At 57.3% G+C, this 24804-nt stretch overlaps 2 protein-coding genes across 38 annotated transcripts in view; one reads left to right on the top strand and one right to left on the bottom strand.

The window, feature by feature from the left end:
- Positions 1-24804, top strand: part of PNKD (PNKD metallo-beta-lactamase domain containing) — a 552090-nt gene that overhangs the window by 175926 nt on the left and 351360 nt on the right. The gene's annotated exons all lie outside the window — the stretch shown is intronic.
- Positions 1-24804, bottom strand: part of TNS1 (tensin 1) — a 212395-nt gene that overhangs the window by 49447 nt on the left and 138144 nt on the right. For 27 of the 35 annotated variants that reach the window (XM_070070213.2, XM_051848187.3, XM_051848186.3 and 24 more), the window contains one exon: positions 24158-24274. In XM_070070213.2, coding sequence (XP_069926314.2) covers positions 24158-24274 — 117 coding nt within the window. Of the gene's footprint in view, positions 1-1997; positions 2645-24157; positions 24275-24804 lie in introns of those variants that run through there. The other 8 variants (XM_089329881.1, XM_089329882.1, XM_051848206.3 and 5 more) reach the window with 1 other exon arrangement.

The following is a 24804-nucleotide window of genomic DNA, read 5'->3' as shown; positions in this document are numbered from 1 at the left end:
GGAGCTGAGACGCAGCCCTGCCCAGAGCACCCCACCACCTGCCAAGGTGACTGTGACAAGGGGAGGAGGCCCACAAGGGGCACAGAGAACCCCAGCCCACAGCCCCTCAGACCTGGTGTCTCCTGGCACTGGCGGCAGAGATCTCCAGGGGCAGTCCTGGTCCCTACCTGTGCCGACCTCCATCCCACAGCCTGTTGAGAGCTCTGGAATTTTCTAGAAGGGAACTGCTTCCTTGGGGGGTCTCTGAAGATCAGCAAAGCCAGGAAGTGAAGAGAAGCTCCCGAGCTTGCAACAGGGGTCCCCACAGAGGAGACCCGGCCTCTGAGCAGCCCTGGGGACTGAGTGCACGTGGGGTGTGCCCACAGAGGCAGCAGAGACACCTGTCCTTCCCCCCGCCCCGAATAGCATGCATCAGCAGAGACCCCTGTGCTTCCAAGAAGAGAGCAAGGCCCTCCTCAGGGCTCCCGTCGGGAGCCTGTCTCTCCCAGGTGGCTCTGTCCGCTACACAAATGACCTAGCCCATGGTGCCCACAAACCTGCCTCTGTGGACCCAGGGAGACTTATCCCGGCCACCTCCCCGCTTCCACTCATGCCAGCAAGGAGAGAGCAAGGCATGAGGCCCCGCTTCTGAGTTTCAGATGGACAAAGTCAGCCTCAAGGTGAAATGCAAAATGCAGTGGGACTTCGAAAACTTTGTGGAAACAGTGAAATTAAAACACAAGCTTATTCTGATGCAAGAAATTTTGAAATCTACACCCAATTTTCTCAGAATAGCATTTTCCATGAATGGTTTGGAGACCCCAAATGGAACCCCTCATACTGGCCACTCCTGCCCCTGGCTGCCCAGGGCGGCAGAACTGACATTTTCCAGGAACCAGCAGGTGCACTGAGCCAAGAGGACTTTTGGAAAGGCTGGGGGCTTTTAGAGCTGAGGGTCTTAGGGGATCCCCCCCACACCCCTCATTTTACAGGCTCCCAGGGAAGCTCAGCAGGCTCAGGGGACCACCCAAGGTTACCCACAAGGACGAGCAAAACAGCCTCCTGGCCCCAAGTGCAGAGCTTCAAGGTGAAGATGGCTGCAGCGGCTGGAAAAGGGGGCTGGGGGAAGACAGTGTCCCCAGCTATGACTGCACACTGAGAACTTCAGGAGAGATGATGTGGGGGCTCTGGTCAAGTGACGATGATGGATATGTCCCCAGGGCCTCCTTAGCAGGCACCCACGGTGTTTTTCCCAGACACCGTTCTTGAATTCATGCCATGCCCTCCAAAGAAAGGGAGCAGGGCTGAGAACCTGACTGCGGTCTGTATTTCAGACCCGAGGGACCGGGGCCCGAGGGTGAGTGACCTGCCCGGCACTCACCAGCCCACGCCTGCAGGACAAATGCGGACTCTCAGGGCTGACCCCAGCCTGGCCTGCAGCTCCCCAGCACGGTGCTCTGCCCCCAAGCCTGGCACTCCCACTCCCCGCCCGTGCCTATCCGGGCACCAGATATCCCGGGCACACTTGGACAGTAAAAATAGCTCCCAAGCCACAACAAGCCCAAGCCCTTCTCTGCCAGGCCAGGGCGCCTGCCTGGGCACCCGGGGAGGGCTGCCAAGAGCATTGCCAATGTAGGTCGGGAGCCAGCGGTGAATGGGGAGGCTGACAGGGAGCTGTCAGCGCTGGGGCCCCCACAGCTCCGGCCACAGAAATGAGTCTCACTGAGGCTGCCCACGCTGCTGCCCACCCCACTCCTCAGCCCACGCACACAAAAGCCCACGAACCACTCTCCCCTACCAAGCCAGCAATCTGCAGTTCACACACGTCCCAAGGAGTGCTCCAAGAGGGGACGGGCGAGCTCTGCCACACTCACATCCAACGGCAACACAGCGGTCCCACCCCACTCGGCACACGCCCTTCTCGGCTCCCAGGGCGCACAGGCGCCCCTGCCTCACCCCCACCCAACACAGAGCCATGGCAAGGACACACACAGGTGAGACAGCTTACAGACACTTACGCTCCAGACGGAGAGGGAGGATGAGGAGGGGAAAACGGCTCTGATTTGCTCCGTGTGCTTCAAGTTTCAAATAATTCCTCCATGGCTGCGGCTCGGAGCACTGGCTGTGTCCCGCTCAGACTCCCTCGGACTGTCAGGGGTAGGAGGAGCCAGTGCCGCCTGCCTGCCCACCCTGTGCGCGCCGGCGTGCACACACACACACACACACTCTCTCTCTCTCTCTCTCCTCCCTCCGCTCCTGTTCTCTCCCTCTCTCCGGCTCGCACTGCCTCCCCCTGGCTTGTAGGAAGCCACTGGGATAAAAGTCTGTCTGTAATTTCAGCCAGCTGGGTCCCGAGGGCTTCACTTATCATCCTGCAGCTATGCACTGCTCGGATGACATCACAGCGGCTTTCCGAGCCCTCCAGCCAGCAGTGGGGAGAAGCACCGGGCCCAGCCCCAGCCCCAGGTCAGCTGCCTCGCTCAGGGACAACCCACCCCAGCCCAGCCCAGCCCAGCCCAGTCCCGTCCAGTCCCAGGGTGGCCCGGCACCGCCCGGCACAGCTCCAGTCCCAAACTCATGGCAGCCCAATGGCCAGAGGACAAGCGGGGAGCCAAATGGGACTGAGCCCCGCCAAGCAGCGACACGAGGGCCAGCGTGGACCAGGAGGGGGCTCCTGTGAGGGTGTTGCGATTTAGTTCCGCAATTTTTCCACATTTTTTTTTCCATTCTCAGCAAATGGAAGGCAGAGCAGATGACAACAATTTTCCAGCTGCTGAACACGAAGGTGGAAAACTTTTCTTCTCTCTCCCCACTTCACACACACACACGCACACACACGGGGCAGAGTCTGGCAGCCAGGACACTTCCTTGGCTGGGAAAAGGGAAAAGGAAAACAAAGCAAAACCCATGAGCCCATGGACGTCCAGGGGCCGGCACAGGACCTGGAGAGAGAGGCTAGGATGTCCCTGGGGCAGGCCTCTTGCAGGAAGAGGAGAGGCAAGAAGGGTTCTCAGTGCAAAGCTTTGGCTTCTGGCCCAGCAGCCTCGGCACTTTGTGAGGCCTGGCTTCGAGAAAGCCAGTGGGTGTCTGGCCCAGGCCACCTGAGAGGCCTCCAGTTGACTGGCTCCTGGCATCCGACTTGCTCTCATCTGTGGAAATCATGAATGGCCGAGAGAATGACTTTCGCGAAGCTCAGGACGGCCTCCACCGGCCACCCAGGTCTGAGGCAGACCACGCCGCCCCAACCAGGCAGCTGCCCTCACGTTCCCAGCCTGCTCCCAGTGTGCCCCAATGGACAGGGAGACACCATGTCCCCACTCACCGGCATGCGGTTTGTGACTTAATTGCACTTCAACTGCATCTCCCAACCCAAATCTTAGAGCTGACAGGAGGTGGTGACAAATCCCAGTGACCTTGTATCTCCTTGCAGAGGCTTCTACGGAAATAGCTTGCCCAGGCTGCAGCACTCCCACCCTCAGCCCCCTGCCCAGGCCTTGGCAGCCGGCCCAGTATTACAGGCTGGCGAGATAGAGGTGCAGGCCGCCTGTTTCTCAGCTCTGCACCTGAGCCCCTGGAAACCAGACATCTCATCCTTCAGCCCCACCCCATGGCCAGCACCACTTGCTGGCTGCTTCCTTTTGAGAGCAAAGGAGGAAAACAAGAGGAAGAACAAAAGGGTACCCATGGCCCTGGACGCTTGACGGCTGCCCCACGCCCACAGGGCTAGAGACTTCAGAGAAATCACCAAAAATTGGAAAGGTAGAGGAGGGCTGAGAGAGAGGGGGACTTCCATGCCTCAGGCTCCAAGCTGAGGAAGCCATGGTGCACACCAATATTCGTGATATCAAAGACTTGGTGTGCAAAGTATGTCCTTTGGATTCTCATAAGAAACAGTACATAGTGGCTCCAATCCAATGTCACTCTGCCACCATCCAGGGACTGCATGAGCTGTATAAGACTCCCCTGGTCCTACCCCAGACCTACAGGGCCAGAAGCAGAATTGTCCTGGAGAGTAGGGGGTGGGGGGGAGCCTGGGAATCTGAATTCTAAATGCTCCCCAGAGGAGAGTGTGAGATGGCCAAAGCTGGTCTCAGCTGCACCCAAACATTTCCAGTCCAGTCGCGAGGACCTTGCTGTATTTCCCCCCAAAAGCCTGTTTCATCTTTCTGTGCCTGCACAGGACGGGGGAACATCCAGCCAGCCCATGGGCCATCTAAGGCCCACGAAATCACCTGGTCTGCTCCTGCCAAGACAACCACAGGCAGAACTCGAAACGCAACACATCGGTAGCAGGCTCATTTCTAAGTTGGTGATTTTGTATGGCCCGTGAATGATGCTGTAAATACCCAAATGGCCCTTGGCAGAAAAAAAGGTCCCCCACCCCAACAGGTGGATTTCAGCCCTGTGTAAGTTCTTTTCCATTAGCTAGCTTTACAGAGCCCATTGGGGTGGCCAGGAACGGCTGACTGTGGGCAGCAGGTCCTCCCTGTCTCCCCAGGTCCCTGAGCCTGTCAGCCCCACCCTTGCTTCCCTTCACCCACTGAGTACCTGCTGCCAGTACTGCTGTGTGGCTCAGGATCCAGGGTCCCAGAAGCAGCCTGGGAGGCACTCTGACCCGTGAGAAGCACAGCAAGCCAACCAACCACCTTCCACTTTCTGGAAACCACGCTTCTGACAACACAGCCAGAGTTGGGACCTTGGTACCTAGCCCTGACGACTCACGCCACTACAGCATCTGCCAGGAACACACTAGTGAGGAACACAGGCCTAGGGGTCAAGGAGACACTGGTCTGAATCAGACACAACCACTCCTAGCTTAGCATAACCCCAAATCAATTACTTAATTTTTTCTGAACTTCAATTTTCTCATCTGTAAAATGGGTACATTGATACAGGTTGAACTCCAAATGCTCCCAAATCCAAAGTTTTTAAGTTTTTTGAGTGCCAACATGATGCCACAGGGGAGGAGTCCACGCCTGACCTCATGTGACGGGGTGCAGTCAAAACACAGGCACACTCACAACACTGGATCAGATTACCTGCAGGCTGTGTGTATATGTGCATACAAAACAAAAGTGAATTTCACATTTAGACTTGGGTCTGACCCCCAAGACACCTCACAACCATACCTGTAAATATTCCAGAACCCCAAAAAATCCAAAACTCGAAACACTTCTGGTCTCAGGCAGTGCAGGCAGTACGAAGATGGATGGAACCTGGCTAACACTGAGCACACCGGGCAGTGCCAGGGTGTGCCAGGGAGGCGGCCACATGTATAATACACACCCCGCTGTGCCAGCAGCCTCCCATTCTCCCTCCCTAGCCCTGCCCCACCCTACTATGTCATACCCATCTGTGTCATACCCAAGGCTAAGCTTCAGAACACACACTGGGCCTGCCCTTTCACTGCTCAGAAATCACAGCACCATGGCAGGTGTTTGGTGTAACAACTGAGACACCCCGTGGGCCACCTGCATCCCACATCAATCAGAGGACCTGGGTTCAAGTCCCAGCTCCACTTCCAATTCCAGCTTTCGGCCAACGCACGCCCTGGGAAGCAGCAGATGATGGCTCAAGTACTTGGGTCCCTGCCACTCACGTGGGAGACCTAGATGGAGTTTCTGACTCCAGGCTTTAGCCTAGCCCAGCCCTGGCTGTTTGTGGGCATTTGGGGAGTGAACCAGTGTATGGAAAGATGTGTGTGTGTGTGTGTGTGTGTGTATGCATGCATGTGTGTAGGTGTTTCCCTCTTTCCGATTAATTCATTTTTATAAAGAATTATGATATCCAATGTCCAGCCAAGTGTCATTCAATGAAGAAAGTCTGGGGCTGTCCCAGCATCTGCTGCTGGCAACAGCATGCCTGAAAATGCTCCCGCCTCCCCCCCACCTGCAAAGATGGCATCAACACGGAGGACCGGGAGGAGACAGCAGGGTGGGGAAGACCTTAGCACCTTTCCACGCACAGCAGAGGACTCCCTGAGGACCAGGCACGGGCAAGTTGGCAGAGCCAGTCGGAAAAAGGATGTGCTCAGTTTCCCCTTATTTTCTACTTCAAAAAAAATACAGACAGATGCTTTTTTTTCCCCCTTAAATAAACTGCAGAAGACAACTGGAGTGAAAATCTTTCCTACTCGGGGCTGGGACAAGCTCAGCTCAAGAGCTGAAGTGTCGTTCCGTCTTGAGAGCCGGCGCAGTGTCTCCTGCACCCTCAGACGACCTCAAGCAGCGGGGTCATGAAACCCCAGATGCAGAGCTCGAGAGACACAGCTGGAGCCCAGGATTCTTCCAGACCCCAGAGCCGCTACTGCCGTGGGCAGCCAGCCCAGGCCACTTCCTAGGATCGCAATCTGTTCAGCCCAGAGGACGTCCTGAGTTCATCCGGCCCAAGCCTGCCACCCACCTGATTCCATCCATCCCACTCTGGGAGGAGAAGCTGGTTTCCCACAGTAGCAGGCGGTCAGCGCTGCAGCTGAGACCGCCACCCACAGCCCCTGGCTCCCACGGGAGTTGCCCCCCCCCTTCACCCCCCAGCCAGATCTGGGTCAGACACCTGGAGGGTGCGGTCTCTGGGGGCAAGCTGAACCCCCCCAGCCCTGAAGAGCCAGAGATACCTCCAGGCTGAGCTGTGCAAAGGTGGACCATGGGCAGGCAAGTGCATGGTGAAGACACATTTCCAAGGGCGGCTCGCACACACTCCCGTCCCTACCAGCTCGCGCTGCGGGCAGGCCAATCTATAGTGGGTGCGTGGCAGCCCTGGGGCACCCCACTCCCACGGAGAGCTCAGCCTCCCTCGGCTCCCAGCTGCGCCAAGGCCAAGGCTCAGCCATACCTGTCAAGTTCCTTCTTTCCACTGGCAAGGGTGGAAGCATCTTTCCTAGCCTGGCTCTTTATTTTGCCTCTTAAGGAACAAAATGATTCAAGAGTGTTTTGGTTTCCAAGCAGCACAACTGTAGAACAGAAGCAGGAAGTGGCATGCGTGTCCCCAGGGAAGGGCCACTCCATGCCCTGCAAGGCACTGGCGGGCTGGGGGGGGGGGGGGAGGTAAGGTGGCAGGAATGGGGGTGGCGAGGAGCACTTGCACATCCTCACCCAGGGCGACGGCCCCGAGATACGTGGCGATGTCTGCAGACATGTGTGTCATCCCATCTGGAAGCCATGCAGCTAGTGTCTCGTGGGTGCAGGCGGAGACACTGGGAAGATCCAGCATGCACGAAGCAGCCCCTGGCAAGTGCTTAGCCCGCCTGCACGGCCCGCACAGCCGGGCAGTCCTGAGCTCCACAGAGGGAGGAAGGGCCTGGGGCACAGACAGAGCTGCAACTCGGACTCCAGGGCCCTGGATCCCCATCCCATGCGGCCACCCACTCCCTGCCAGACCTGGGCAAGCCATTCCCTCCTCCTGGGCCTCAGCTTCCGGAGAGGCAAAATGAGCGAGGAGGAGAAGAGCGTTGAACTCTAAAACTTCTGGCTCTAAGGAGACGCAGAGCTGACCGGAATTCAGGGCTGGAGGGGCAAGGCTGGCCTCGGGCATCCCTGCAAGCCAGCACTCCAGCTCTCCACACCCCACCCCAGGAGGCAGCAGATGGGGCTGGGCTCAGGGGCATGATTCCTGAGCAGGACAGGAGCCTGGTGCCAGAAGAATGACTCAGATAGGGAACTGCCCACTCCCAGGCAGATGCAAAAGTCAGGTAGATCCACTCACTGCCCTCCCGCCTCTCCACCCTCGTGCCCAGGGCCTGGGCACCGTCTCAATAGCAGTTCTCACTTGGAGAGAATGGTCAGGGAGTGGGGACTGGAGCCACTGGCTCTGGGACTGATCCATATGGATGTTTTCTCATTGGCTGCAACAATTGCCTTTTAAAGTGAAATCATTATACCCATCTTCCTGATTAAGAAACCAAGGCTCAGGCTGGCGTGGTGCAGCAAGTTAAGCCGTCACCTGTGACAACAGCATCTCACATGGGAGTGCTGGGTTCAAGTCCCTGCTGCTCTGTTTCTGCTCCAGCTCCCTGCTAATGTACCTGGGAAAGCAGTAGATGATGACCCAAGTACTGGGATCCTTGCCACCCACATGAGAGACCCAGATGGAGTTCTAAGCTCCTGGCCCTCGGCCTGGGACAGCCCCAGCCCTTGCAGCCATCTAGGGAGTGAAGCACTAGATGGAAGATGCCTGTCCCTCTCTCTCTGTCACTCTGCCTTTCAAATAAATAAATCTTTTTCAGAAAGATGCTGAGGGTTGGGGGTTGTGGCTTGCTCATGATCACAACGCCAGTCTGATGCTGTCAGAGAGGAAGGAGGAACAAGAAAGGACACAGAGGAGGCAAAAGGTTAGGGACTGGAGGACTCAACAGCAGAGAGGAATGAAGAGAAGCAAGAAAATCATGAGGCTGACACAGAACCACCTGCCCGTGGCCAGTGAGGGCTGCCCCACCCGTGCAGCCCCCTGGGATTGTATGCATTCAGGCAGATGCATTCAGGACCCAAAGCACTTCCGCAAACACTCAGGGCACTGACTCAGAGCAGGTGCATCATTCACGTGAGCGAGCCCATCTCTGCACTTGACCCAGAACGGGCCCATTCCCTTAGCAGCCAAACCTAATTGCCCCCAAATGGGCCAAGAGTTTTGTAACACAGCTCCCATCACAGACAGGGCAGAGGTCTTGGGAGGAGGGGGGTGTCTCCGTTTTGTTTCTCAAACAGGCCCATCCAGGGAGAGGCTGGAGTGGCCGTCCCTGCCCCACAGAACTGGCAACACACGGAGCCTAGGCCTGCATGGAAGGCAGGAGGAGGGTGCTAGTCCCGGGCCTTTTCCTCCCTGTACTGCATGAGGTGCACCAAGGGGTTCTCGAAAGTTCTCAAGCAATGCACAGACAGGAGAGGGAGGAAGGGAGGGAGGAGGGGAAATGGGAAGCTATGAGCATTCATATCCAAATCTGATCTCACTGCCCTCCCCCGGAGAACACTGTGCTGTGGACAATTTTAAAAAGCAATCAAAGCAACACAGGCACTGACTGCCGTAAAGACAGAAACACCGGCTCATCAGCAGCTCCAGGCCCAACCAACGACAGCTCCACTCCCCAGACCAGAGAGCTCGGTGGCCGAGGGCTTGAACGAGCGTGGAGCCCGCTGACTCGGGGAGCGGTCCATGGGTCTGCAATCTGGGCAGGATGCCCCACATCCATGCAAGAAAGCGTAATGGGTACAAACGGGGCTGGAGCTGACAACAGGGGTGGCGAGAAAAAAGGGAGTCTGGGGCAAGACCTCTGAGTCCCCTTTCCACAGAGAATGTGTCAGGGCCTTGTCAGAACCCTCTAGAAGTTGCCTGTTCTCCCACATCCACAACCTGTGGACACCCATCCCACTGGACAGGTAGGTACCTGGGGAGGAAGGGATCTCACTCCAGGAAGGCCTGATGCTGTCACCTGTTCCTGCTCTCATTTTGTGGAAGGCGAGTGCCTTCCCCTGGGGACCCCCACCTCTCCAGCTACCGCCAAAACCCCCCTTCTCCGGCCCTGGCCTCGTATCTCTAGGCAGCCACCATGCATCCAACAGACCTAGAGGCAGTGTGGTCTGGCAGCAACAGACTGAAGAGTTGAGGGCTGAGCTTGGAGGGGCCTCAGTCTGCCCTGCTGTGCAATGGGAGAGTACAGTCACCAGCCCAGCTCTCAGTGCTCAAGGATCCAACTCAGAGAAGCAGCTCAGCCTGGCCCTGTTGGGGTCCCGGAGCCCTTGGACTCGGTGTGCCCCTTTCCCCTCTCCTGTTTGCCTGGCTCCAGGTTCCAAATGCATCCAGGGCTATTTCTGCAGCAGCCCCGGAGCCCGCAGGGTGGGGACAGGAGCGAGGACTTACAGGAAGTCTGTAAATACACGCCAGCCTGCAGTGGTCCCCAGGGCCACGCGGGGCAATAAAGAGGCTGCTTTATTTTCATCCCTGAAGCTGCTGAAACCCAATCCCGGCAGCTAGCTGCCTAGCAGACACTGGCGCGAGGCTCCCCGCCCACAGCCCCCAGGCTGGCGAGGGGAGGCGGCACGAGGGAAAGCCAGGCTTGGCAGGCTCCAGGTACCACAGGTGGGGTGCTCTCCACCCTGCCACCGTCCTGCGAGGCACAGCGGTAGGCAGGGATGAACCAGCGGAGGCTGTCAAAGGCCAGGCCGCTGGGGCAGGAGGCAGGCTTGCTCAGGCCTCCCGCCTGTGAAGACATCATCCACGCTTACCCACGCTGTGTAAGCACACAGCACGTTACCTACCCTCTCCGAGCCTGCCGCTTCACCTGCGAAATAGGAGCGAGACCCTTCAGCTCACGGGAGAGCCACGGGAATGAAAGGGAGTCCTGAGCACCCGACAGCCCTTGCACAGCAGTGTTGATAGAAGGTGGCGGCACGTGGGTTCCCCCTGGCTGCTGCCAGGTGGCTGGCGGGGACTGGCAGTTGACGCAGCCCTCTCAGAGCCCAGTCTGGCACCATCTACCCACACCGGATATGCACACCTTCTCCCTCCCAGCAACTCCACTTCTGGAAATCGGTCTTAGACACATTTGCACAGATGAAAATGTGGCTTTTGGAAGCAGCAAAAAGGTCAGAACAGACCTAAGCGTCTCTGTGACTTACAGTTTCCAAAAATACCACTTAATAAAATCCAGTATATACGACAGTGGGATATGATACACGACAAATTGGAAAGAGCCGCTAGGCAGTGTCAGACAATACCATCCTGTAAAAAAGCTCCAAGTAAAGACCGCATCCTTACAATGGCAGCCAGGCCCCACAAGATCTGGTCCCCATTACCTGGGACCTCATCTCCTGAAATAATCTCCATTTCAGGCACTCTGGCCCTTGGGTTGCTGCTTCCCAAATGTCTCAGGTATGCTCCTGCCTCAGGACCTTTGCACATGCTATTCCTGTAGCCTTGAATGCTCCCCACCCCCACATTTGCTGGGCTGAACACCCCCACCACTTTCACATCTGTGCCCCTTTCAATAGGGTCTAGTCTAACTGCCCTGTTTTAAATTTTAACCCCCCTTGCCACTCCCCCTTACTTGCTCTACTAGTCCCCAGAGATCTGTCACCTTGTAACATCCTCATTCACTTTGTTACAATGTCTTCACGTTTTTTTCTCCTCTGTCTTCCTCTGCTGGAACAGCATCAACCCGAAGGCAGGGATCTTTGTTCTATTCACCGTTGCGGCCCCAGTGTGCTGAACAGTGAGTGACCGGCACACAGTAGGCACTCAACAAATATCTGCCTGCCCATGAAGGCAAGGGCCAAGGACAGTCCGGGCGCCACAGAGCGCAGAGGGTGTGGGCTTTCTCTCTTCCTCTCCAACAGAGTGATTCAAGGCTGTGCCGGTCAGCACGCCGTCCTTATGCTCTTGCATTCCGTTTGCTCAAATGCAAGCGGCCAGAAGCCCCAGGCTGGCCATCCCGATGCCACGTGTGTGGATGCAGGAGCCATGGAGATTAACGGCCCTGCCCCGAGCAGGGGGCATGAGTCACACAGCAGGGGACGGAGCCGGGCCTCTGGATGGTGGCAGGGACAACTTGCACACAGACACACACACCTGGTTCAGAGCCTCGCTGGAGAGCCGGGATGAAAGGCGCAGCGACTCACGCTCGGGGAAGTTGCGCCCACGGCGAGGCAATGGTATCAGTAAGCGCTAACGCTGACTATGTAAGCTATAACTTCCTACTTAGCAGGCACTGAGCTAAACACTGTGGATTAACTCATGTAATTCTGAACCCCATAAGACAAGCTTTATCCTTCTCCCCATTTTACAGATAACAACACTGAGGTTCAGAAAGGCTAAGGGATGCATCCAAGGTGAACAGAAGGCAAGAGGCAGGGCTGGGGCCCGACACCAGGCAGCCTGAGTCCGGAGTCCATGTTCTCTCCCCCTGCGGTGCCTCCCAAGGGATATGGGTCAGACCCTTCTGAGCCTAAGACCCTGTGCTCCCTCCTTGGTGCAGGCGGCCTTCGGCTGAAGCTGTGTGAGCTCAGTGACTTTGGCAGGACACTAGATGGTCTCTTGCCAGGGAGAGGGGCATAGGGTAGAAAGAAAGAGATTTATAGGGGATGAATCATCCTTGAGCAGCTGGGGAAGGCGAGGGAGGGAGATCATAAAAGGGAAGAAGGACTGATCACTTGCCAGACCCCAGAGCCATTGAACTCTCTTCCCGCAAACAGCACTGTCCATTGGACAGAAAGCAGGGGCTCCAGTGCGGGGGGAGAGGGCGGCAGGGAGCAGCAGGCAGGACGGGGAGCAGGCAGAGGTGGACTGGCTCCAGGGAGGACGTGGCCTCTCAAAGGCTGCTGGGAGAGCCCGACCCCAAAGCCAGGCCCAGACCATCAGCGAAGGAGCTGAGGATTGCCAAAGAGCCACACAGGCTCGGCCCACGCCTGCGGGCAGCAGCTCCAGGTGCAGGGGGAGAGGGAGGGCGATGGCCCAGCCTCCCAAGGCACGAGGGGCCTGTCCAGGGCCTGAACAGGTGCAGCAAGGAATGACCCGGAACAATCCAGAAGGAGATCCTTTCCCTCTAAGGGCTGGATGCCGGTGTGGGATGAATGGGGAGACCGGAGAGCTGGGCAGGCCCTGGAGCCACGCACCCTCCTGTCCCCTGCCCAGGCAGCATCTGAGTGCCAGCTGGAGCTTCTGCTGGTATCACCTGGGGCCGAGGAGAGGAACAGTGGCCAGGCTGAGTGGCCACGCAGGACAGCCACCAAAGGCCAAGTCTACCAGGGCAGAAGCCACGGGCCCGGGCCCCATCTGCTTCAGGGTTTTGTGTGCTGTCTTTTCTCAGAAGCTCCTGGCAAAGGGGTCTCCAAACAGCTGAAAATTAAACCAGCGGGGCAGAGGCCCTTGCCCCCCCCCCAACAGCAGCAAGGGAACAGCCCCTCCCTCGGCCCCGCGCTGCCCCGCGGCACACCCGCACCTCCTCTGCCTCCACTGGAACCTGGAGCAGCGCCACAGTTACCAGAGGAAAGCTGGGCACACCTAACGGCCCTGCTCTTCCTCCACTTTCCAGACACGAGCAACGTCCCTATGCCACGCTCATGTTTGAAAATCCCAGGACCAGCATTGCAGCATAGTGGGTAAAGCCACTGCCTGTGGCGTTGGCATCCCGTATGGGCACTGATTCGAGTCCCGGCTGCTCCACTTCCAATCCAGTTCCCTGCTAATGTGCCTGGGAAAGCAGTAGAAGATGACTCAAGTGCTTGGGCCCCTGCACCTGTGTGGGAGACCCAGAAGAAGCTCCTGGCTCCTGGCTTCAGCCTGACCCAGCTCAGGTCATTGCAGTCATCTGGGGAGTGAACCAGCAGATGGAAGATCTCTCTCTCTCTCTCTCTCTCTCTCTCTCTCTCTCATTGACTTTCAAATACATAAATTTCAAAAACTTTTTTTGAAAATTCCTTCTGTTCTCAATGCCATCTCTCCTGGTTTCTGTGCAGCCCCTCACCAAGCACTCCATGGCAGATTACAGAGGCCAAAGGCACCATCACACAGCAGGGTATTGGCTTACGGTGAGTTCCAGGGGCAGGGCCCACGCCCCCTGCCTGCCAGCTCAGGGTCCCGGGCCTCAGGACAAACACAGCCACGCCTGATGGAGAGAGTGCAGCGCTAGGCATGTGGCCAGCAAATACTAGTATGTATGGGGGGGGGGCATCTTCCTCACTCACGAGGTCAGAGTGACCTTGTACTTGAATTCCCAGCACTCTAATTGTTCTGGCGAGTCAGGAGTGGACGCTCCTCCTGGGGGAGGAGAAAGAACTTGGGATCCTCCTCAAGAAGCCAGCCACGCCTCATCCACATCTCTGCAGCCATGTCCAGGTGGCCACGCCACACTGAGATCCATCGCCCGGGTCTCCACAGCTGATCCAGCCTCTCAGATGGGCAGTTCCAGTATGTGGCTAACCTTCACCCCTCTTGCTGCTCTCTAAGCCCTTCCTCCTTTATGATCTGATAGATGGAGTTCAGCAGCAATCTGGAATTTCTCCCCTCCCCACCCTTCCCCTCTCCACCTGGAAGCCAGAGACCACTGTCAAGACCAACATCCGGGTCAGGACTTCCCAGGACACATGAGGCTCTCAGCACTCATGCTTAGCAACTTACCCCTAAAGTCTCTGCTCAGATACTGCTCCGAGACCCTCGGACCCTTGCCCCGAATTATTTGGGACCACCTGCAATGTTATACTGCCCTCTTCTGCTAGGAGGACCTCCCATATCTCATGCCAAAGTCCAGAATCCAAAAATGTCAAACCCTGAGAAAATATGTCACATTCCACACGGCGCATTCTCTCCCACTGCCCCATCCACAGGGGTCACCCACAGCACGTTCCCGGCTGCTCGGCTGCCTCACTCATGAGCCCAGGGCCTCCTTCCCGCAGCCCCATATCCATCCCACCCAGATGGGGGAGGTGGGAGAGAGGGTCACGCCAACAGCTGTGCCGACTGGGAGGCAGAACTTGGGGATTTTTCTTTTGCTGTGCACAGGGTCAGGCTCTCCAACCAGTGCAGGCACCAGGACTAAGGCTGGAAAGAGATCAGACTCAAAAGCCTAAAGCACTGGAGACTAAAACACATGGCCTTCTACATCAAGATCACCAAAGGCCGGGGAGCCTGGCCCAGCACCCCACTTCATCACTCATTCAGGATCCTTCCCTGAACAAGACTTGCTGTGAGTTAGGCTGTTAGTCCAGCAGCTGCCATGCCCACATCAAGACACAGCTCCACTCCTGACCCCGATTTCCCTCTGGTGCAGACTCTGGGGGGCTACAGGTGACAGTTCAAGTCACTGGCTCCTGCTACCACAGGGGAGATCTAGACTGGGTCCCTGGCTGCTGACTTCAGTCCTAGCCGAAGGCCAGAGCAGGCATTTGGGGAGTGGACCAGTCAGTGAATGGGAGCTCTTCCTCTTTCTCTGCCTCTCCATTTAAAAAAAAAAAGAAAAGAAAAGAAAAGTGAAAAGACCACCCACAGAATAGGACAAAATATCAGCCAATCAGGGACTTGTTGCCAGATCATATAAACAGCACTTACAACTCCGTAATAAAAAGACCAAAAAAAAATTTTTTTAAACAGACAGGATTGACAGAGACACTCTTCTAAAGACCATACATACTGGCCAATTATCAGTGAAAAGACCTTCAGCATCACGGTCAGGGAACAGAAATCGAAACCACAATGAGTTACTGCTTCATGCCGCTGGGACAGCTGGAATCCCGCGGACAGAACATTGCAAGTGCTGACAAGGATGGGGACACACTGGAACCTCCCACGTAGCAAGGGGCAGTGCAAATGGAGCGGCCACTTTGGAGAATCCTCAATGATTAGACACGGAGCTACCACGTGACCCAAGGCTCCACTCCTAGCTATGCATCCAAGAGAGAAGAAAACACAGGTCCACACAAAGACCTGCGCATGGATGTTCATGGCGGCATTTCTCTCAAGAACCAAAAAGCAGAAACAGTACAAATGCTCATCAATTGACTGACGGATGGATAACCAAATGTGGTACGACCACACAACAGAATATCATCCAGCAACAAAAATGAAGTAAGGACCGACACGTGCTACCACACACATGAACCCTGAAAACACTAAGCTAAGCAAAAGAATCCAGACACAAAGGGCCACATATCAGATGGCTCAATGCACAGGCAGTGTCTAGGATGGGTCAGTCCAGAAAGCAGAGCAGGGCTGGGGGTGGGGGCAGAAATCAGAAGCCACTGTTAGTGGGTAAGAGGTTTCCTTTGCCAGTAATAAAAATGCTCTAAAATTATGCAGGGGCGGGCATCGTGGCACAGCAGGCTAAGCCACTGCTTGGGAATCTGCATCCCATATCAGAGTCCTGGCTGCTCCACTTCTGATCCAGCTCCCTGCTAAGGAGACTGGGGAAGCAGCAAAAGAGGGTCCAAGTGCTTGGGCCTCTGCCACCCACAGGGGAGATCCAGATGAAGCTCCAAGCTACTGGCTTCAGCCTGGCCCAGCCCTGGCCTTTGTGGCCATTTAGTGAGTAAACCAGCAGATGGAATCTCTCTCTCTCTCTCTCTCTCTCTCTCTCTCTCTCTCTCTCTCTCTCCTTTCAAACAAATAAATAACTCTTTAAAAAGATCATAATAAAATAAACACAATTAATATCATGGTAGTAAGTGTATAAGCCTAAAGATACTACAACCTAATGAATTGAATACTTTCAACAGGTGAAGCTACAACATCAGCCTATATCAACTTGGCTGTTAAATGTTTGGAGGTGGCAGGGGTGGGGGGAGGGGGAGGCTGGGGACTGTTCTGTGGCTCTAACCTGTGCATGTGTCCACACCAAGGTTGTAGAAAGTTCAAGAAGGGAGAGATGATAGGAGGCATGCAGGAGAGCATGCTGTTAGGCTGCAGGTCTGCTTGGAGCACTCCACAGGGCTCTGCCAGCCACAGAGAACACTGGCTATGAGAAGGGAGCTGCACGGGCCACAAGGGTCACCTCCGTGCCAGCTTTGCTAGCACCCAGAGTGCTAAAGATCTCCTGTGGAGCAGGTGCAGGACAGCAGGCCTCAGATCCCACCCACGAGACCAGCAGGGTACAAGGCTGCAGCAGGACGCTGCAGGGAGTGAGGGCAGCCTGGGCTGCAGGGAGAGCTGTGTGCATACACAGAGCTGCAGCCAGAGGGAGCCGTGACTTGCAGGGAGCAGCAGGGGGGGGGGGTGTCTCCAGAGCACCCCCCAAAGAACTATGGGAGACCCAAGCAGCATGCCACACCTCCAGAATTTTCCAGAATTTTCCACTGGCAAAGAACTCGAGTCACGTTGTCTGCTTCCATCTCCACACAGAACATGCCCGTGCAGCCCTCAGTGATGCCAGGCAAGCAAGAATGTTCTGGGATGTTCCTCCTTTCCTGTCTCCCTAAGCCTAAATGCATCAAGTCTGGGAAACACACATGCACACACACGCACGCACACGCACGCACACAGGTAGAAGCCAACAAGAGAGAGGAGCTAACTCTGAATGAAACACCAAGTTCACTGGCACTGGGCACATTTGTTTCTGACCAAAGGACCTTCAGTCTCAGACCTCTCTAGTCTGAGAGTGACCAGAAGAGGGTGGGCCTTGCCCTGGGGTCACACCCCTAAAGCACAGGGCAGAAGGAAAGGCTGTGGTAAAGAAAGCAAAGTGGCAAAATCAGATCCTACACATCCATTTGTCCAAACCAAGAGTCTCACAAAATAGTACCCACTGGAGGTGTTTGGGGAGGATTAGCCAAGAGAGTGTACACAGCGGTAGCCCAGCACCTGCTAGGCACACATGCCATCACCAGTGTCACCATCATTGTTAGGGTTTCTTCTTCAAGTCACTGCCAAGGAAACCGAGAACCAGAGAGGCAAAGTAGCTTCTCCCAGGTCACACAGTAATCTGGTATCAGAGACAGATCTCCTGACTCTCAGGCATGGGGCTCCCAGAACAGAGCCAGCTGTAGAGAGCTCCCCAGAGAGGAGAGACGTGAAGCCTTGTGTACAAACCACACCTGTATCATCGCTCCTCCAACACACCACTAACAAAAGGGGGTGCGAATTGCTGCCGGCACAGCACATAGCAAACATTTTACTTATCACATCACATATATCACCACATTGAATCTCGAATGGCGATCTTATGAGGAACATCCTGTTCTTGTACCCATTTTACAGATGAGGCATTTGGGACGCAGAGAGGCAACACAGCTATAAACATCAGAGCGTGGAGCCAGGTCTTCTGAGTCTACATCCCCGAGTCTCAGTGCCCACGGCCAGCTTCCCAGCCCCCATGCGTGGATGCTGAAATGGGAGCAGAAGGAAAGCGGGTGCCTTCCATGCAGGTGCAAGGTCCTCTCCCCACGGCTGCAGCAACTACGGAAGCCGCTATGAGCTGAAGCCACCCTGAGCCTGGAGTAACCACCATGAACCACACTATGCCTACCCCCATTCCCCCGCACCTGCCACGGGCACCGAGGGTGCAGGGCTTGTTATCACAGGCAGCTGGGACCTCTCAGGGGAAGCTCCCAGGCCCATTCTGGCTCCTCAAGAGTTCCCTGAAAGAAATGGTGACTGGGGCTGGAAGTAGTGGAAAGCAACACTGTGTCCTCCCATGGCCCATTCAGCAGGGAATAAGGAAAGATGACCCCCCCCACCCACCCACCCAGGGAAGGAGCTGGCGGGACACCTAGAACTCAGATCTCGGGGCAGGTGTCAAGGTACAGTGGGTGAAGCCACCGCCTGGGGTACCCGCATCCTGTATCAGACGGTGCTCCTAGCCCCAGCTGCTCCACTTCTCACCCAGCTGCCTACTACAACCCCCAGGAAGGCACTGGAGGGCGACTCAAGCATTTGGGAGGCCAAGATGGAGAACCTGCTTCCTGGCTTCAGCTTGGCCCAGCCTTGACTGTTGCAAGCATTTGAGAAATGATCTCTCTCTCTCTCTCTCTCTCTCTCTCTCTCCTTCTGTCATTCAAATACATAAACCTCTCAAGTCACCTGCTTTGCAGGCCGTGGTGTGCGTGTGTCTATCTCTCCATGACACTCACCTACTTTTCTCTCCTCCTCACCCTCCTCTTTGCTAAGCTCTTTTCCTCTCCCCCTCCCATCTTCAAAAAAATAAATAAATAAATAAATAAAGTCCAGGGAGTGCTTGCACAAGCCCAGACCTGGGATCCCCGGTGCAGGCTGGGATTGTGAGGACAGGCACCCTACGGAGCTGCATGCCCCCTGAGGAAGGCAAGGGCTGAGGCTCAGGCCCAACACCAAGCCACCTTGTCGGCAGCCCCTGGAGACCAAGCAGGACCCCCCGTGGGCCTTGTGCTGTTCTCCCATCTCCCTGTCTTTTGGCCCCAGGCAACCTGCTTGTCTGCCCCTCACCTGCCCAGAACAGCCCTGCTCTCTTAGTCACATGGAACCCTACACCACTCGGCATCGGGAAGGTGCAAATAGGCGGGCAGTGAGTGACTTGGGCCCGGCCAGCCTCTGGTCTTCTCAGGGGCAGAAGGATCCTGTGTGCCCTGGTCCCGGTGCTTACTTCTGAGAAGCCGAGCCCTGGAATAAACACTCTGGAGGAATCTGGAACCTGCTCTGGGCAGCCCAGGCCACAGCGCAGCCCCACTCCCACCCCTGGGGAGCTGCGAGCTGGGCATGGGGCTTCAGAACTCCTGCCAGAGAGCTAATGGGGCTCCTGGAGCCGCAAACCATGCAGTCAGCCAGAATGCAGAGCCGCCAGGCTGCACACCAAGCTGGAGAGGCAGGCGCAGCGCCCAGGAGGAGGCTGGTGGGGGCGCAGACCTCTCCCCACCACCCACAGGGGATGCTCGCCTCCTCTGGGGTCAGGACCCCAGGCCCAAGGCATCTGCTTGCACATAAGCAAGGATGGGAGGAGTAAAACCAGCCCCCCAGCCACCACAGCACCCCAAATCTGAATGTGCAGCCTGCACGCACAGCCTTGGTACATGACAGTATTGGTACACAGAGCCTTACAGAGGTGACAAGGTGACACGAGGTCACTAGGGCAGGCTGTCATCCAGCATGACCCACGATGTCTTCCTAAGAAGAGACCAGGGCACAGACAGGCATGGGGGAAGACCGTGGGAGGACAGGGGAGAAGGCAAAGACGGCACGGACCAGCCGCAGGGAGAGGCTTCAGGAGGGATCAATCTGCTGACACTGCCATCCCAGACCTGCAGCCCTCAGAGCTGTGCAAGAGTGCGGTGCTGTTGTTTATGCTGCCCCGTCCGTGGGCTGCGCTGAGGCTGCTGGAGCTGACACACCCCCCAGGCCATGGGGTGCTCTGAAAGAAGGGAGTCCCCCTGGTGGCAGGTGCACCTCGGCTCCCTGTGGGCCACCGATCCACAGCTGGAGCCCTGTCTGGTCACAGGTGCCTGTCACCACTCCCCTGTCTTCTGGTCTAGGACAAATGAGCCAAACGGTCCCTATGCAGCCATCACCACCCCAGGACTCTGGTTTGCAACTATCCCTTTTCCCTCTTCCCCTCAGTCTATCTCCTGGACCCGTGGCCGTGAAGCTGTGAGGAGTTGGAAGAGCATCCCCAAGGAGCCGCCTGCAGTGTGTGTGTTTGAGGGGGAGGGGGTAGGCTGGGCTCCGGCGGATGCAAAGGGACCAGGAGTCAGACGCACCTGGATTCCAACACCGACTCCACCGACTACCGCATGCTGGGGCTGGGGTGGCCAGAGCTATGCCAGAGTCTATATGTATTCCATACACAGTGAGGAGGGGGCTTTCCTGTCCCTCTAGCAAGTCCCTTCCCTCTTGGGCCCCAGCATCCACACAGTAAACCTCACCATTGGGGGGGGGGGGTGCATGGCAGATGGCAGGGTAGGGCTAAACACAGAGCCACCGTGGAGACATGGTTAAGTTATGGTCATGCGGACCAGGAGTTCCAGGACCAGAGCTGGTCTCTCCTCACTGCTGGGCAAGGCAGAAGTACGGACATGGGACACAGGTTCCTGAGGACCATGCAGGCCACAGCTCAGGGACACTTGCCCTCCCCCTCTGAGTCCCCCAGTGGGCCCTGGAGGGCCTCGCCTGGCCTCTCCCACCGGCTCCTTGCAGCGGGCCTCAAACAGAAGAGGCAAGAGGTGGGCCCCTTCCAGAAATGGCCCCGTCTCACCTTGGACACTGTGTCCCCCTACCTGTTGGGAGAGGCTGGCTCCCTAGCAGAGACGCTGCCTCTGTGGGGTTCAGCTGCTGCCTGCCCTGAAGTCCCACTGCGCACCTGCCTATCACAGGGGAGCCCACGGTCACCAGGGTGCTCCATTCCCTGCACCATCTACTGCCTCCAGCCCCTTCCTCACCCTCACAGTGCTCTGCCGGGACTGGGGGCGAGAGTCAAAGAGGGGCATACAGCAACCCCCTCCCCAAAAGGGGCACCCAGGCAGGTGCCCAGAACAGGCCCCTGGCGACATCACCCTCTCCAGATGGCACAGTGGTTAGCGCTACAGCTCCACACCCAGACTGGCCCTCAGTGAGCCTGCAGCTGTGGGCAGGGTCTCAGCCCCTCCATGCCCCCGTCTCCCCACACTGCCCTCTCTCAGGGTCCCTGTGAGCCTCAGAAGAGATGGTGCCCATCAAGGCCTTGGCACCACAGCCGGGGCATGGCGACTTCCAGGACCTTCCTCAGCCATGTCGGCAGAACCCTGAGAGGCTGACCAGAGTCCCCACGGACGGGCTGGAGACTCAGGAGGAGACACCACGGGCAGCCCCTCCTCGGCTCTGTCTGAGTGCTCAAATGGATCCCCATTACACAGCCCAGCAAACTGAGGCCCTAAGGAACGGCATCTTGTCAAAGGCCGAATGCTTAGCCGCTGTGCTGAACTGCCACGACAACCGGCAATCAGGTTAAGTGAGTGACCACGTCGTCCCAACTTCACTAAGACAACAGAACTGCTCACTTCCTGCACCAAGCACATACGGCTACCAAGGAAGATCTGGGATCTGGACTCAGGCAGCCCGGCTCTGGAGCGCCCACCCTCACCCGCTGCCCACGGCGCCTTGGGTCAGCCTGCCAGGGCATACAACACCCCATGAGGCCGTCTACCCCCTCCACAATCCCTCCTACAGATGAACAAGAGCTCAGGCCGACTCCCAAACCCCTGCAGTCCTGGGGGTTAGGTGCCCTTGTCTCAGCTAGCATGTGGGGAAACTGAGGCACAGAGACTTGCCCACAACCAGCGAGACAGACACGGGCCTCCCGCTTCCCTCTCATCACTGTCAGTCAGAGGAAATGCTTTCACCTAGAGCCTTCCAGGAGTGCCACAGGCAGCCAGCAAGACTGCTACGCTCTCTCTCTCTCTCTCTCTCTGGTCCCTATGGGGGATGCAGCCCAGGGGCGGGCAGCAGGCTCACCCCAACTGCACGGCTCCCAGCCCATGGCCAGGCCAGGCCAGGGAAGAGGAGAGGAGAACCTGGAGCTGCTCCCCTCCAGGCACACGGCCAGCTTCTCGGCCCGCAGACAGGAGCCCCTCTGTCCCTGGTGACCTTTAACTGGCCCAAAGGTCTCGCCGGCTCCATCCCTCTTGCCCTGGGGAATGGGTCGGAAGGGAGAGGAGGAAGGACCAGGGGGCAGGAGGACGGTCCAGGGCTTCCGGCGCCAGCCCCTCCTCTCGTCTCCTGGCCTCGTCCTGCTCCTTCCTGCCCGCAGCCCCATCCTCCCCGCCTCTACTCCTTCCTGCCCTTCGTTTGTCTGCCTTCTATTTGCCTGGCGCTTTCTGGTTTACTAAACGTTTTTACATTTATCAGCACACAGAATCTGCCCCAGGGAGAGCCGGGAAGACATTAGGAATTCCTCCCAGTTGCCAAGTGCTCTTGGTAAAAACGCACACATCCCCAGAACGGGGAGGAGCGAGGAGCAAGGGGGCCGGCAGCCACCATGCCTCCCAGCTAATCCACCACTGCATCCTCCACGTTCCCCTCAGGCACGGGGGGGGGGGGGGGGGCGGGGGGCTGCAGGGGGAAAGCGAGTGCATTGAGGGATGCTACGGTTTCTCCCCCAAAGGTTCCCATGCCGGGAGCTCAGTCCCCAGTGCACCAGCACCCAGGGGTGGTACCTTTAAGAAGTGGGGCACACTGGGAGGTGATGAGATTACTGGGAGCATCAGCTTCAAAAGGGGTCCATACCCATCTCTTAGGAGAGGGTTCGGTCTCACAGGACGGGATTAGCAGCTTGGTAGAGGCTAGGATTTCCCTGGCTCACCCTCTCGCTTCTCTCTCTCCCCCTGCCTCTGCCCTGCCTCCTGCTAACAGCCACGAGGCCCTCACCAGAAGCCAAGATCAGTGCTATCTATGCTCCTGAACCTCTCAGGCATTTCGTCATAGCAACATCAACCAGCTGAGACAGAGGAGCTGTCCCTATGGGGGTGGGATAGGCCCTAAGGAGACTTGTTGGAAAATCTGACAGCCCCACAGCCAGGGGGCAGCAGGGCTACAGCAAGCCTGGGGACAAGCTACCAACTTTGCCATGTGGCGCCTAAAGAACTTGCCGTCACCAAGCCCCCAAGTTCGACACCCATCACTCTCCAGTGCCCCACCTGACTGAATGCCACGGCTCATTCTGCTACCTCCAAGGTCACAGGGAGAATTTTCATCCTAGAGAAGGCTTAAAGGACTGTCAGGGTACAGTTACCAATTCCAAGTGCCTGGTGCAGGAGGCAGGAGACAGAGTGGTGCCCAGGGGGCACGGAGGGGGCCACAGGCCTGGTCTCCCTTGCTCCGCTCTGCCGCAGGGCCCAGGGACCCCGGGCTGCACAGGGCTGAAAGGAGGCTACAGGCTAAGCTGGTGAACCCGAAAGGACGCGTCTTGGGTCACGGGGGTAAAGCAGGAGGTTCTGTCTTGCAGGGGTCCTCCGTTACCCCACTGACAATGAAGGGGGGACGGACGGGACCACCCTCAGCGTCCTCCCAGCTCAAAGTGCTGTGGTCCTATAACCAAATCAGGCCTCAAGAGCCCTGGGCGCCGGGCACGCTCACGGACAGAGTCCCCCGCCCTCACCCCATCACACTCACTCCAGGGAGCCACATAAATAATACCACAGCTCGCACGAAACTCGCAGGAGCCGCCTGAGGCGCAGCCCACCACTGGCCATGATGTTGGGTTTGGGAGTGAAATGAAACACGGATTAATTTCAGTTCCGCAGCTTTCTTTGCACATTTCATAGGCGATCAGTTCGCTTCCAGCTGTCAAACATTTTCATTGGCCCTTGATGAAAGCTGGTTGGCCCGAGGACTGCACCCACGTTCCCAGTGCTGTGACCTCACAGAGCCCAGCGGCAAGTCTGCGGATACCCCACGGCGAACATGTGCAACAAGGCAGGGGCTGGAGCTGCCCCTTCATTTGCACTCTCCTCCCAGACCACTCCAGCCCCTAAGGACCCCTCTCCCACCAGTCTCAGAGCACTCATCACCCACGATAGCTCTCTGGCAATGACAATGCATTCTTGTGCCACCCACCCCGTGTGGCCACTATGCTGCGGTCTGCAGCTCTACCCTCACCATGTCACAAATCCACATGTTTGTCTGCTTCGCCTTCCTCTGCCAACCTACACACTCTCACTACTTTGCATCCCCTCTGGACCCAGTGAATCAAGAGAACCGAAGCCACAGGCGCCAGGGCTGTGCCGATGGGGGAGGGAGGGGCTGGAAGGCCCTGGTCCCCGCCTACCCTCCATGCCATCCTCTCGCTGTGTGTTGAAGTTGTCGTAGGAATCCCAGCGGATGAGAGGGTCGGAGGTGTTGTAGTCCACAGACACGCTGGGCCCATTCTCCAGATGCTCCATGCCTGGGGGGAGGGGAGGGGTGCAGGGTGGGCAGAAGAGGGGCAAGAAGTCAGCAGCTGGAACTCGGAGCAAGCCCACAGCCCCGCCCCATGCCCAGGGATGCTCCCCCAGGAAGTCTCCTTCTCCCGTGTCGGGCAGGTGGGACCAGGGGCTGAAGCTGGATGGAGAACCCAGGGGTGTGGCTTCCTGCATTCTTGATGGGGCTCATACAAGGTCATGGGGGGTCAGTCGGGACACATGCTGAAGGGTGGCAATGCACAGTCCACCCTGGAGGACACTGGGAGGGCTCCCTGACTGGGGGGTCTGTCCTCCTCTCCTCTGCATCCCTGGAGCCCCTGGGATGGTTCCAGGAGACAGAATCTGTGCCGGAGCCAGTACAAGGAGGGTTGGGGGGGTGAGGCAGGCTCCTAATGGCTGCAAGGGGTCAGGATGTCTGGACAGCACAACCTCAATGGTAAGGTCACCCTGGGCACACCCTGTCTTGCACCCCAAAATGCTCTCCATGCAAGGTGGGCACCCCAGGAATGCCAAG

The sequence above is a fragment of the Oryctolagus cuniculus genome, chromosome 3 (assembly GCF_051225735.1).
Source record: "Oryctolagus cuniculus isolate XC-2025 breed Fujian yellow rabbit chromosome 3, ASM5122573v1, whole genome shotgun sequence".
Lineage (NCBI taxonomy): Eukaryota > Metazoa > Chordata > Mammalia > Lagomorpha > Leporidae > Oryctolagus > Oryctolagus cuniculus.
The sequence above is the reverse complement of the archived record's forward strand: the minus strand, read 5'-3'. Positions and strand labels throughout refer to the sequence as shown.